The 15,000-nt window shown below is 38.1% G+C and overlaps 1 protein-coding gene across 2 annotated transcripts in view; it reads right to left on the bottom strand.

Moving 5' to 3' along the window:
* Positions 1 to 9,891, bottom strand: part of LOC138045411 (brefeldin A-inhibited guanine nucleotide-exchange protein 1-like) — a 46,138-nt gene extending 36,247 nt beyond the window's left edge. Inside the window, exons 1-8 of one of the 2 annotated variants that reach the window (XM_068891918.1) lie at positions 9,625 to 9,891; positions 8,561 to 8,603; positions 7,683 to 7,824; positions 6,814 to 6,960; positions 5,147 to 5,326; positions 3,176 to 3,449; positions 1,869 to 2,123; positions 335 to 632 (exon numbers count right to left, since the gene is read on the bottom strand). In XM_068891918.1, the coding sequence (XP_068748019.1) occupies positions 335 to 632; positions 1,869 to 2,123; positions 3,176 to 3,449; positions 5,147 to 5,326; positions 6,814 to 6,960; positions 7,683 to 7,824; positions 8,561 to 8,603; positions 9,625 to 9,748 (1,463 nt within the window). In that variant the 5' untranslated portion in view covers positions 9,749 to 9,891. The remainder of the gene's footprint in view (positions 1 to 334; positions 633 to 1,868; positions 2,124 to 3,175; positions 3,450 to 5,146; positions 5,327 to 6,813; positions 6,961 to 7,682; positions 7,825 to 8,560; positions 8,604 to 9,624) is intronic. The other variant, XM_068891919.1, reaches the window with a different exon arrangement.
* Positions 9,892 to 15,000: the final 5,109 nt, after the last annotated feature.

Genomic DNA, 15,000 nt, shown 5'->3' with positions numbered 1-15,000 from the left:
AATGAGGTGAAAACAGAGTTTGATAAGCATCAAAAAGTGACCCCTTTACTATCATCTCAACTATAATGACAAACTGAGAACGTCTGGGCATGAGTTTCAGAAACTTGTCATTTAAACAGGCTTTAAAATTAATTTGGAGTGTTTTTTTGACACAAAAGGTTGCTCTTTTTTTTTAAAGAATTTTAATTAGCAATTTTATTAAGAATTCTATCTCAAATATTGCAAAATGTTCCCTGGCACTAAGAAAGACCCTAAAAAATAGGAAAAAATAGGAACTTGATACCCTGTTTCAATGACAGATACACTTTACACATACATTGTACAGTTTACTTACTTCGGATCTAAGGGTGCATCTGACAGTGGCTTCATTGACAGTTTACACAGTGATCTGAAAACCAGAAAAGCATCTTTCTGTGTGACGTGAGAGAATTTTACAGCTCCCGATGCCTGACTGTTGATTGAGGTTGATGACGAGCTACCCTCTGCCTCAGTCCCTGACTCACTGTGAGTATCACCAAGCTCTTCTGAACTTGGTGATGGAGTCTCTGTTAAAGTTGAGGGTGGGATTCCATTAGCTGTAGGTATTTCTGGGGCTGTGTCATTAACTTCTCCATTTGGTAAAATGCACTGATCTGGTGAAAAAAGACAGATACTGTACTTGCTACACTGTACATTGCTGCCAAACATTAAACAATGTTGTGAAATTGTTTTTCTTTTTTTTTTTTTCAAGGAAGAAGGACTGATACTGTAGTTAGTTCCTGCCTTTCTATTAATTTCTGTACAGTCAAGCTATGGTATGTCATGCACGACCAGTTGTTTTGAAATTTGAAATGAGTATTCAAATCTGCATTCCAGTTTTGAGCTTTGCTCTCAAGATTTTGAATTTCCGTGGATATTTCCTTGATACATCGAAAATAGTTAGCTTGGAACTTTCATTTTATTATAAAAGGAAAGGAAAGGAACTTTATTTAAGTGTCTAATCTTCTAGCGCTGTAGAGCACTAATCGGGGACACTGTAAATTGAAATTAACAAGTTAATTAACGCAAATCAAATCAAATTTTGGTTTTTATAAACTCAACGGTGTTTGAAAAGTGAAAACTATTTCAAGTGCTTGATGAATTATTGTTCAGTTATTGTGCATTTTTCATAGCAACTTTCAGAAAAATCTTCAAGATTCCATTCACATCGCGAAAGCTCCAAAGAGGAATTTGAATGTTCCTTTCATTCTTGTGGATACTGGTCATTCATGAAATACAATTATTGTAGCTTGACTGTGACACCTCATCCGGTACAACTACAGTTCTAATTTTCTTTAGGAACGTAACGTGGTCGTAATGTTGGAGTCAAGTCTGGTAATCTATTCTGGTGGACGTTTAGAGGCCTCACCACTGCACCAGCCCTACTACAGGTATTCTCTTGTCCTCTGGTTTATGCCAACCAAAAACAACAATTTACTTGTATTTAATCCTCTTTGAGTTGGGGTACTTACCATTTACACGGAAAACCCGGAAATTTCAGTTAGAATATCAACTGATACACACCATTCCACTTAAAATTTTTCAGAAATTATGATGCATTGGCACCATCAATGTCTTAATTCTGTTCTTTTTTGGCTTTCCTGTTGATACCAGTAAATTTTGTACATTATCCAGCTTTTATTAGGACAAGCTGCATCATTTAATACTTACACCTACAATTTCCACCTGGATGGTTTGTGCAAATGGTAAGCACTCTTGAAGTCTATCAGAGTTTAGTAGAGCTCTTGTACTTGATTATATTACCTTAAGACTTGTATATAGTGATAATTAGTATGTGTAATTAGTATGTGTAATCAATGCGCACGTTTTGTCAAAATTCTGATAAGTACCTGAAGAGCTCGTGGAATCATTTAAGTCTTTGGAATCAGAAGGTGTATCTGCAGAAGACAATTCACTTGTGTACCCCTCACCAGCTGCACTAGTTGTAACTTCGCTTTCCTCACGACCAACCCCATCAACTTCTGATGGAATTTTCTTCTCTTCCCCTCCCTCGGTAGTAGCATTTCCAGTACCATCAGCGGTGCTGTCTAGGTTTCCTTCAACCAGTGTCTGTTCCTTAGTACCATCTTCCAACTGTTCGTCAGCTACATTGTACCAAAAGGAGAGCAAAGAGCACAATGTGTCAAAATGGCATTGTTTTGCAACTGTACATGCAAACACAATATTTCAGGGGGTAGCAAAGAGAAGCAACCTTCCTGAAGTATGTCTTTCAAAGTCGAGAAGTACAATTGATAATATCAAAAATGAGAACGATTGTCTCATCAGGGGTTAAGGTTCATTCAAATTCAAGTGTCTTAATCCATTTTTGAACTAACTTGGGCATTTCTTGATCTGCATTTTCATTGGGTATCCAGATACATGCACCTAAACAAAATGGGGCACTCTGACTGGCTAAGAACTGTATGAATGATTAATGTATTTGAGAAGCAGGTGTCAACAATGGGTTCAAACATTAAGCCACAAACGCAGCATTCTCACAGATACATTACACCACCATTATCATCAGTAAGACTGCCAAGTATTTTTCTATTCTCTGCCCTTTCCCTCTCAAGGGTGACACACTCTTTTTAACGACAGACAATTGTACAGTTCAGGTGTGAAGGAGCTAATTGCTGTGTTTGTCATTTGCACATTTGAAATTTGGAATTTCTTCACTTCATTATTGATTGCCACTGACAGAAATAATATCAAACTGCTTGCTATCTTGCAATCTGATTGGCTAATTTGCTGTTGTCGATTAGAATCTAGACAACGCTGCTTGCGTCGATGCGTTACGCAATAATTATTGTAATAGCCAATTACAGCTGTAGAACAATCACTTTGAGAACTAAACCAATCAGATTGCTAAAAAGTTATAGACAACGCTTGCTCTATCTTCGTGTTATGATCTTGGCCACGCTCTGAAACAAATGTTTTCTTTGGCATTGAATATTGTGGTAAAAAAAACAAAAAAACAAATAGGGTTCAGCGTCATCTGTACTCTTATCGACAGTGATGTTCGTCATCACAATGGTCAAAAATTATTGTGAACTCATGAGGCACACAGCATTTTGACCACTGTGATGACAGATATCTTGTCGATAAGAGTACATGCAATGCGGAACCACATTCGATTTGTTAACGTGACCTACTGTACCTTGCAAATCCACCCCTTCATCCACTTCATTATCAGTTCTGTTACTCTGTCCTTCAGTCCTCCTGACATCATCATTGTCATTCTTTGGTTCATGGCTTTCCACTGATGATTCTGTATCAAGTGCTTCGCACGATGTTGACTCTGTTACAACACCAGACTCCTTGCCAGGGGGTGATGTAGATGGAAGCTCAGTTGTTTCTGATTGAGTGGGGGTTGAAGATGTTTGTACAGTCACTGGATTGGACTCAGATTCCTTTAACTCTTCTTCAGCTGCCTGGAAATTAGAGAAAAATAAACGATATTAAAGAAAATAGAGATCACGTATGTACTGTAAATGCCTTATGCTTGCTTCAAGAAGACATCCTCTCATAGATGTACACAATTTTGAGTTCAAACATACATTTAGATCCATCCCCAACAAGCAATCTTTGGACCTTGAGGAATACTACATTTTCACACCAGCCTCATACACTGTAAATCCTTTAAGCTCTAAACAACGAATTCTTAGAATTTCTGAAGACCTTCCATAAAAAGTTATGTACGGTCATTTGGTGTAAACATGAGTTGAGATCAACAGTCCACAGGTAATACTGTCTTTCCCCGGTATCCTTTTGTAAAAAGTTATTTTTTCTAAGCATTTACACTGCATACTATTACACCACACATTTCAGGCATCTTACTACATGTAGTGATCTGTTAAAACGTCCTTAAATGCACATAATTATACAGTAAGCACTTGCAACAATAATGTAGTGTCAGTCCCATTGGAATTTGTCAAAGAGACAAACATTAATGCACATTTAAAGAAGAACCTTTTAAATGTTCCTATAATTAAATTCCCTTAGAGTTTTGTTTGATGCACATGTATTTTTATGCTTATAGCATGACATCTGACAGGATGCGGCGATGCGGATCCGCATAATTCCCTAAAATCCGCATCCTCCGCATAATTACGATATTTTCCGAATAAAACTGAAGAAATGCCTGATATTAGTGATAAAGCAGCTGCTTACCATTCTCACAAACACAAAAGCTTAAAGAAATTGACTGCTTTGAAACGCTCATTTTCCTGAACATCGAAGAAAACACGCCATTTCATTCGTAAGCAGTTTCCACACAATTTTCGGCAATGAGCCTGGACTCTAGTTAAACCGTTTTCATAACATACCCTAGGCTCGACATTTTTAAAAAAAGATGCAACAAGTTACGAACATTTAGCCGCAAGTTACAGTAGCAAATTAAATTGCATCATTTGTAGAAGTAGACAATCATCATTGCGATAAAGTTGTCCAAAACAAAATAGGAGCCTGCAGTACGTATGTGTAAACAACCGCTGAAAATGGTGAATGATCGAGGGAATGGATCGTGGTTCAACCACATCACAATTTTGCTCCATATCTCCAAATTGAAACAAAATTCATGACGAGAAACAAAATATATTTTTTATCGCTTTATTTATTAATTCGGCAAAATGCCAATTACTAACCCTTTTATTTTAACCGTGAAAGCTGGTCGCAAATTGGCGACTCGTCCAGATATCTTAATTGCAAAGGGAAAAAATTCAGTTGTAAATGCGACTGTATTTTCAGCCCCGTGGGGTTCCCCATTGACGAGTAAAATCATCTGGCGTAAGACAGAGTAAAATCTATAAGTGGCACTATTGGGAGTTAAAGGGTTAATGGGGACATAGTTTTTGAGTGAATCCAGCTGTTGTTAACCCTTTCAGCCCCGTGGGGTTCCCTATTGACGAGTAAAGTCGTCTGGCGTTAGACAGAGTAAAATCTAATAAGTGGCACTATTGGAAGTTACAGGGTTAACTTCGTTAAATTATAATTATTACCCTTCATTTTCTGCAGTCTTCATGACATATCTGTAACTACATTGTAATACAGACAAAATATTAATGGGCAGCTTACCCTTTCTATTCATCCCACTTATCCCAGCTATGTACATGTAGTATGCAATACTTACAGCTTGTGCTTCCATCCTTTGGAAGATAACACTTATCATCTGACTCAGTGTAGCTTTAGCTGTTGTTTGGTTTATAAGATTGCGACTGGCTAGATAAATGTTGTAACAAGTCCGCACAGCATGCAGCAATGTTCCTTCATGGACCTCACACGAGTTTGAGGTCACTGCAGTGAGTAAAGCCTACAGTATCAACACAGGAAAGACTTTTACTGAGAATAATATTATTCATTGTATCCAATTCTATGGAAACTATCTTGGAAAAAATAGAACCACCTGTCTTTAAAGCAGTCACTATTGGCTGATTAATGCCATATTCTGTACAGTTGTTTAATGGCACATAGGTTTTCAGTGACTGATTAACCCATTGACTCCTGGGGGTTCTCCATTGACGAGTAAAATCGTCTGGCGTTACACAGAGTCTGGCCGGTTTAGGCTGGCTTACATGTAGGCGTCAAAGGGTTAAACTCTACTACTACATGTATCTAAGAATCATGTAAAAAAAGGTGGAAAAGGCTTTTTTCTCCCTGTCTTCAACTTTACCACTAACAGCTTGAAATACAGTACATGTACACAATAAATATGTCGCCATACTGTACTAATAATAATAATAATAATAATAATAATAATAATAATAATAAAAATAATAATGTTGCCATGAAAGCAAAATTAACACGTTGAAATTAACGAAAAAATCCAGTGGTAATTTTACGACAAGATACAAAAATTTAGTTGCAATTTTGCAAATTTTAGTTGCCAAATCGTCACACTGCATTGTGTTGTCTGCAGTTTAGCAAAACAAAATATGAACCCACAATACTTGTGTGCAAAGGAACCTCTGAAAATTGCAAATGATGTTAAAGGAATGAAGTTGTGCACGTAACATCGGGAGCTAGATTACACCACAATTACGCTATCTACAGATTGAAAGAAAATTCAAGGCCAGAAACAAAAGAATTTTGTCATTTATTTATTTATTTTACCAAAAGTAGCAGCAAAGGGGCAACTGCTCATCCATTTTTTTTGAAAGAGTGAAGGTGAAAACAAGTCGCAAGTTTGCTACTTCTCCAGATATTTTTAGTTGCAAAGGGAAAAAATTCAGTTGCAAATGCGACTGTATTGGTTGCAATTTCAAGCCCTGGTGTAGTATTTTTTTGGGAAACTGTGTAAAAAAAGGTGGAAAAGGCTTTTTTCTCCCTGTCTTCAATTTTTACTAATAATATGGTAATAATAATAATAATTATCATTGTTACACATGTATTACAACATGGCAACATATTTATTATGTACATTTACTATATGGCTTGTGTTTGTAGCCGATATAACGCGCGATCTGATCGGCTAATTGTGACTGAATTGTAGGGCATTATTCTCCCGTAATGCCCACAGGCTGATTACCGGCTTGCAAAAACAAAGCAAAAGGTAATAAAAAAGCCTTATAATAAAATACTTACTAACCGAGCTAGCTCGAGCCGTACTGGGGAATATTGGCCCTTAGCCACGACCTCGGGCCAATATTCCCCAGTACGGCCCTCGCGCTCGGTTAGTAAGAAGTTAGTACTGTATTCCATCATCAATGAACCAAACATGGCAATAATACTGTACATGTACAGTGTATTTTGATATGACATATCATTACCATTATGACATACATGTGCTGTACAGTGTACCTTAATAATTTGAAGTTGGACTCCATCATCAGTCTGCACTCCTACGAAACAACTACAGATTGTCTCCACAATACGATCTAGAAGCAGTTTTGAGGGTTCTGTGCTGTCTGGAATGTCACCAGCAAGGTGGCCATAAGCAATAAGTTTCTACATAGAAGCAAAAAAATCAAAATGCTTGTGAACATGAACTTGAATAAAGCAAGATGCTTTGCAGTAAATGGGCATGTGTAGTCTTAAGTGAGGATTACAATGTATAAGGGTGACCATGAACAGTTAAGAACCAAGATAAGACTGGAAAGCAGGAGAGAACCTGTCATTTAGATACATTGAGAATAGAATGCAAAGTGACTATGGTGGGATGGATGTACAATGTCATGCATGGTTACAAGATTAGATGCTTGAGACAAGACAGTAGAGAGTGTTGCCTGTGGTTAAAATACTGATCATAATGCTTGCCATCAAAGTTGTTCAAACTTTCTCTAATGGATGCATTTGTATCCGAAATAGACAAATTTCAAAAACTCTTGTTTTGGTTTTCAAATTTCCCGGGCCCTGCCATTTTGAATAATTGTGATGTGTGATGGTTGCGCTATTGTTTCAAAACACAAGCTGTTTGTGTCAATACAATAATTATTAAACAACCATTAAACATCAGAAGTACCGGTATTCAAAATGGCAGCACCCGGGAAAATTTAAAAACCAAAACAAGACAGTGTTTTTGAAATTATTTTGTCTATTTCGGATACAAACCTTCCGTTGGAAAAAGATTGAACAATTTTGATTGTAAACATTATGTTCATTGATACTATTAAGTTAAATTCTTGTTTTAGTGGTGGTTCCCTTTAACAGCAACAAACTAAAAGGAGTACCTGCAGACAGTCTAGAGCAGTAACCACAATCCGAGGACACTTGGATTGACAAGCAAGTTCAAATGGCAAAAAATATTTATCTGCTTCAATATATGGCTGCTTTCCTTTCGGTGGTGGAAGGGCTGATGATGGACTATCGCCGCTATGAAATAAAAGTGGAAAGAAAGTCAAGGATTGGTATGAATAGCCCTTATCGAAGTTATCCGCGGTTTTGCCGCATAAACGAGGCTAAGGGGTCATCTTGTATCGAATTGACCCTTAAGCCACTTTTGCATGTACAGTAGTTTTAAACAAAAGAAAATGTGCCTGCAGCCTCAACTCCAATAAGGTATATTGCATTCTACTGCTGCCAGTGAAATAATGTTCGTATGACCTAAATTTGGGTTTGGGATTGTGTTAATTTCTTGTATACTGAATTTGACTTACCAGGAGTGTTTTGGAATGCTTTTGAGGTCTGACAGGGTGCCCAAATGGAATCTTACGTGTTCAAGCAGAGATCAACAATATCAGTCGATCCCTAAGCAATACATGTATCTCAAGTCTATAACTGATGGATTAAATAGCCACAAAAGATCAGTGGTTATTTACAATGATGAGACATCATAAGTGTAATTTTACAAGATTGTTTGATTTCTTGCATAACACATCCAGCTGGGTTGAAGTTTTCAAGACACATCTCTTACTTGGAACACTACTGTTTTGTCTATATTCAACCAAGGTTATATTCAGAGGACTCAAGGACCACAGATAACGACACAGGACTGAGCAGTGTTTCAGATTTTGTGGCAATGACTACAACTGCCTTTTCTTTAACCCTTAACATTTGCACAAGTTCAGATTGAAATTTCAAAAAATAAGGAAGTCCAAAAACTCTTTACCTTCCATCTCCAATGATATCTGCTTGAGATTTGTGGATTTCTTCTGAAAAGCAAAAGAGCTATTAATATCATGGCTCCTAATATCACATGAAATAAATAATAGGGGATCTTGTTAAAATGAATACAGGGAAATGATATCCTCAGAAAGAAATCATCAGAAATTTATGTCAAACAAGACAGCACCTATAACTTCATGCTGAACATTGGAAACTTAACACTAAAAGCTGTTTGCTCTTTGGTGTGGAGAGCTATTCCTTGGTGAAATGGTCTTACCGTAGTTAAATATTTTAATCACTTTCTATGTGAAATAAAATAAAAAGGACAACTCTTGTTTGTTTGTATTTTTTTAGTAATAATAATTTATTGGCAATAGACAGTAATCATACGTTACGTATTTAAAAATATTATCACTGACAATTTAATTTGCAAACGTTATTACCTGATTCCTCAAAACCAATACAAGGAATTATAGAATGATATTGCACAACAATTGCACTGAAAAGTGATATCTGAACTGTGCAGGTACAGAAAATTTCTTTGTTACAATGTAGCTCACAAATATTTCACAAGCAATAAACAATGCTAGTACACTTTGTGGAGAGTTGCAATTTAAAAATATCCTTGAATCCTTGAAAATATGTCACTGCGACAATAGAAGACTCATAGAAGGCAATGTTGATCACGTAGCTGGAATGTCTCGATTTCTACAGGCTGCCTAATAAACTGTAATAAACAAGCGACGCAAATAACAGGAGCGGTACTACAGAACGGCTTGATCGCTTTTAAAACACAGGACAGTTTTTAGAAAAAATATATGCAACACAACACTCAATCGCCCTCAAAACAATACTAGAAAGAAGGAGTTAATCGTCGTTTGTAAACGAAGCATTTGGTCCACACGGTTGTTTTGGGAGAGCACTTTCATAAACATCAAAACTGCAAATGCGTGCAGTCTCCCCAAATAATCTTGATTTACAGATTACCTCAGTCAGGAAATTTCACGACGTAAACTTTCATTTTCATAAGGTGATAACATTAAATTTCCTCTTCAACCTCCCACTTACCTAGCGCTACCTCGCACGCTTTCTTCAGCTGCTGATGGTATGATTTCTTCGTTTCCTTGTCATTAAGTATCTTCTCCAGGGCACGCGTAAGAAACATATTCTGAGTTCTGGTGTTTTCGTACATCGTAAATGTGTAGAGATACTAATGGCGAAGATCGTTTTCGTCTTTGTTATGCCCGGAAAGGTAATGTAATCATGGCTTTTTGGAAACGACTCAACGAGAGAATCAAGTCATCTCAGCCGCCATCTTGTTCGCCTGGTTGAGATCACGTGACAATTTAAGGTGACGTAGCAAGCAAGTGGCCAAAACAGAGAAAGAGTCTAGGGAGGGCTGGGAGGAGACAGAAGGGAGCAAGAAGTCACGCTGACCCAGTACCAAAACCAAAGGCCAAACCAAATGGCCCTCGTCAATTGAAGGATCGCGTGTCTAAGAAATTAAATAAAAAGTTCAATGTTCCGAAACGAAAGAAAGGAATACCACAGCTATCAAACTTGGACAATGACTCAATCATTTTCCCCGGCAATCATTCGTTACACGGCATTGCAGTTTTTAGTATTAATTAAACGTTTATTATAACTAATTATAACAGTATAGCTGCCACTAAAAGGGGTGCCTAAAACACGCGCTGATGAGGTCTAACAGGCCGAAACAACTGTCCATGGCTGCCATTTTACCGCATGCGTGCTGTGTTGGCCACACCGCCGGTGTTTTGGCGTGTTCATCTTGCTTTTAATGCTCTTTCCAACCAATTATATCAATTAATCATTGTACCTTTATAATGGCATTTACAGTCTTACCGCTTTAAGTCCCTGCTGTGCGTGTCAACTCTCAAACTAAGATCTCTTATCCTTTACAACTGATCAGCTGAACTGTTCTCACAAGATCAATATTATTGATGATGCTGTTGTAACGTAAGATTAGGGATCTCGGTGATTTTAGTCTAGGTGGCTCGTTTAATTAAGTAATTAGTTACTAATTCCCGGCTACTTAACCAAGAATATGAAAATATCTCATTTAGGTTTTCTTCCACCTTGGGTACAGCTAGCCAGTTTTTGTGACTTTCTTTCGTGGTGTAACGATCTGGTAAGCCTAAATTTGAGAAGTATATTTCAATGAATAGCACCAAGGCGGACTTAATGAGATGTCTATAATTGAAAGTCAATTGCTTCCCAAGAAAAAATGGGGCATTACTAAACCACGAAACAGCGAAACGAAGCACCGAAACACTATGTATGACCCCACCATACATACTTGAATACGTTTTAGGCCTCCTAATTCATTGAGATTAAGATTCAAATCCAAACTTTGTCGGTTAGTATTCAATGTATGGTGGGGTCATATGTGGCGTTTTGGTGCTTCGTCTCGCTATTTCGTTGTTTAGTAATGTCCAAGAAAATGTGTCTTTCGATAGTGATCATGACTGCTTGCTGTCCCTTCTGAGTCAGTCCAACCGCCACGCAAGCGAGCCGAGTGGAGAATGGTGATGGAGCAAGATATCACCATTCTTCCCTCGGCTTGCGTACGTGACTGACTAAAGCGGGCAGTTCCAGCAGTCTAATAGTGGCCGTCAAGTCAAACCTATTCTTAAGCCTCATCCAAATTAATGCGTTTTCAAAAGCCTCCGTTTTCGTCTCGGCGCAAGCGAAGCAAAATGCTTCTTATCCACATTATCCTTTTCACTTATTCACACTACAACGCTCAAAAACGATGAAAATAAGTGTTTCCAAAATTCTGCCATGCTTTTTAAATCATTGTTTTCAAACGTTTTTGTTTTCACACAAATGCGTTTTCCAAACCAAAAAGACGCTTTTTTTTTTTCACGGGTCGGTCAACAAGGAGGAATTGGGACTGCAACACAAATTAAGAAATTGCTCTCATCATTTTATTTTACGTAACTTTGAGAGTTGTTGCCGGAATACTTCTGCACAAATTGTGGGTTACAGTTTTCCGTTTGTTAGAAAATGTTAGCACCGGCAACGAGTGCGCGTACGAGAATAAGTGCAATTTGTACTCGTTCTCGAAGTGCCTCTTTGTGTATTTAGTTAAGCGTATAATACGAGTTCCAGTCTGCAGAAAATACTAAAACACTCATGATTATGGGATGAGGTTCACATTTCGGCGCCAGCTTTGAATGAGTCACTGGTACTTCCAATTTTTCTAGTGGATGTCCTTTACAGTAAAAGGCGAAAAGCAATTGCAATTTCTTTTGACAAACTCGTACTTTCCCCTACGACTTTCCGATGTAAAGTCGCCTCGGACCAATTGAGCACGTTGGCCTGCGCAGTATGGATGCGCAGTAATAAAAATCCCAGAAATTCGTACTCGAAGTCACACTAGCTGTCGATGCTAACATTCTCTATCATTGTCTAACACAAACCACGCATTTATTAATTTTTCATTCTATGTGGGGGACTTAACTAGATAGGTGGCGTTTGTTTGAAAGCGGAGTTATTCTTACATACTACAACTTCGCACTTTCCAAGCAATGCTTATCCATAGGCATACAGAGGAATGCTAACAAAACGACATGCGGTTCGCGCAGTTTAACCAAACAACATCAACTTAGTTACACAATTTACATCAGTTAGGAAGTGAAGTAGGAAAAAGTCGAACTCTTCATTTTCATAGCTCTTTCACAATGCTCGTAAAGAACGGTCAAAATATTTCAACTGAACTAAGTTGCTATTACTGTGAAAGTTACAAAAAAATGCGTTTATTAGCTACCGGGCGTTTTTATAGCAAAGAGAATTGATGTTATCGCAAAATACTGATTTGACTGTCTATCGCACACCAGGCGTTTCTTACAGGGTGGGCGTTTACATATAAGATTTATTCAACAGTAAGTTCTTTCAAACATTTCCCGCATCAACCTTTTATATGTAATTTCTTAAAACCTCCGATCCTACACCAAAGAGCCATTATAAGTCATAAGCGGCGCCATCTCCATTTCCCCAGTTCTTCGAGCCACTATTCCTAACGTCTTCACCGGCATGTTTGGGCGTGGACGAAAACCCAAAGTGAGACAATTGGCTAAAAAGCAGTTACCCATATCTCCAGCTTCGTCATTTTCCCTTCACTGTGATTGGCTGTCTTTGTTGTGCCCCACTGACTTGTGGTCTTACAAATTCGGAAAGCAGCTGGCTCCTGATAGGCCATTTCTGAAAGAAAAGGTTACGTTTTTTTATACAAACGTTGGCCGTGTAGCACTTATATTTTAGACAGAGTTAACTGAATAGAGTGTAATGTGATGTGCTAGATTTCTATCCCATATGAACCATGTGAGCGTTAGCCCTACTGATGGAAATGAGCCCACACAAGGACAGAGAAAAACTCTGACCAGGGTGGGAATTGAACCCACGACCTTCGGGCTAGATCTCCGCCGCTCTACCGACTGAGCTACAAGGTCAGACGGGAGCAGGCCGTGGGAACTGAGGATGTTAAAGTCACGGCAATGAACATGTACAAGTACAAGGAAAGGTTACGTTTTTTTATACAAACGTTGGCCGTGTAGAGAGAGATCGAATGAAAGACGTTTTCCATCCAGCTATAATTCTTGGAAATTTCGGTCGGAGGTCAAATGGAACGGTCCGTTTCGGATCATCCCTACCGAATTTCTTAGGACCGTCTTCAAAGGTGTTCCAATTTAAACAGTTCGACGAGTCGAACCAAAACTACCCTTACCCAAGAGTGAATTAGATAAGAGTGTTGATCTATCACTTTGCGGCCTTTCCCCAGCACAATCACAAATGGATTTATTTTTAGATACACTTTGCGCGCGAAAAAACCAAGGGCCGCCAATTTTAACCAATCAGAAAAGGCCACACGACAACCTCGTTTCCAGGGTCTCTCTTCTCTGCCTCCATTGTCGTTGACTCGAAAAGAAATCGCTGAACAGTTTACTCTTTCTCTTCGTTGGAGAGTCTTAACGTTTTGGTCTTCGTTTCTCAAGGACGGTGTCTATTATTGTCATTGCGTGTACGTTCTGCGCATCTCGAAATACTCGGGTTTCCTAAAGGTGGTACTTAGTAATGCAGGGATATTTTTGCGCAGTTTACAACTATGCGGGAATGCAGAACTTAGCAAGTGCTCTTGGTATCCAAAGAGTTAACTGGGGGGAACCATGCATTTTTCAGATAAAATTAAGCGTCAATTTGAAAAAGAACGCCATACATTGCTTTGTATTTTAAAGCTTTTTACAAATATTGTTGATTAATTTGTATTTGAAAAATGCGTGGTTACCCCCAATTTTATTTTTTGATTGCAATAACACTTGTTAAGATCTCCTTCCCTGCATATCCATAAACCGCGTAAAAATACCTTTGAATTAGTAGGCATTGTCCTTAACTTGAATTATGCTGTTTTCACAACAGCTCTTGATCTCGTCACAACAAAGTTCGGAGAATGATTACAAAGAAATATCTTTCTCTTTTCAATCATGCTTGTCAAAATAGTCAAATTTTTCAGCAAGGTCTTGCCTAATCTTGGTTAACCATTTTTGCTAAGCTAGACCAAAAAACTCCATTGCTCAAACGCCTAATTTTCGCCTTTCCATTTCCCTTATACGTTTTTGAACCGCGTAAGTCAACTAGCTCATTTAGCCATTGAGTGGCCACATTAAACATACCTTTTCGAAAGACAAAGTAAACTACTTCGTCGATGAGTTTTCCAAATGTCTTTCACAGTCCGTTATCACTAGTTCTCTATTCAAATCACCTTGTTTTGAATTTTTTGAAACAATGGAAACTCATTTTGTCGTTCTCCAAGTGCTTTGTTATCTTGCGGGTGTACTATTTAAATAAGGGTCACAAAAACTTAAGAAAAGCTGCTGTTATGTTCGCATGAATAGGCAAAAGTTAAAGGGGTTTCAAAAAGAATTATTTTTAGTCCCCGTGGAAAGTTTTTAACAGGGAAGTGAGAGAAACTGTTAAAGAGATGCCAAACTGCGCTTATGTTTTTCTCATCGCGAGAGCCGCTTTGACAATCACCGCCAAATAATGATTGCCCTGAAAAATGTTTATACAAGACTATGTTTCCGTCGATATGATTCAAGAAAAAAAAGAACTGCAACTAAAAACGCCGACCAAAGTGTGTGAAAGACTGTTTATAAGATCCTGCGGACTTTAAAGCAATGTAAACAGTTATGTTGTGATCGGAGTTTAGCACTTCATTTTCGCAGTTGTTACCGAGGTGTTTTTTTAAACCGCTCACGATCTGGTATCGCACATTTACAGTATTGTGCTCCGATGCCGTTTGAAAAATCACCTCTGTTCATCTCTGTAGTTTCGCCAATATATTTCCGACCTTAAGCAAAAGTATTTTCCCAGGTCAACGAACAAGCCTTACCTCGATGAAAGGCCGTAACATACCACTTCTGT

The sequence above is a fragment of the Montipora capricornis genome, chromosome 4 (assembly GCF_036669925.1).
Source record: "Montipora capricornis isolate CH-2021 chromosome 4, ASM3666992v2, whole genome shotgun sequence".
Taxonomy (NCBI): Eukaryota; Metazoa; Cnidaria; class Anthozoa; order Scleractinia; family Acroporidae; genus Montipora; species Montipora capricornis.
The sequence above is the reverse complement of the archived record's forward strand: the minus strand, read 5'-3'. Positions and strand labels throughout refer to the sequence as shown.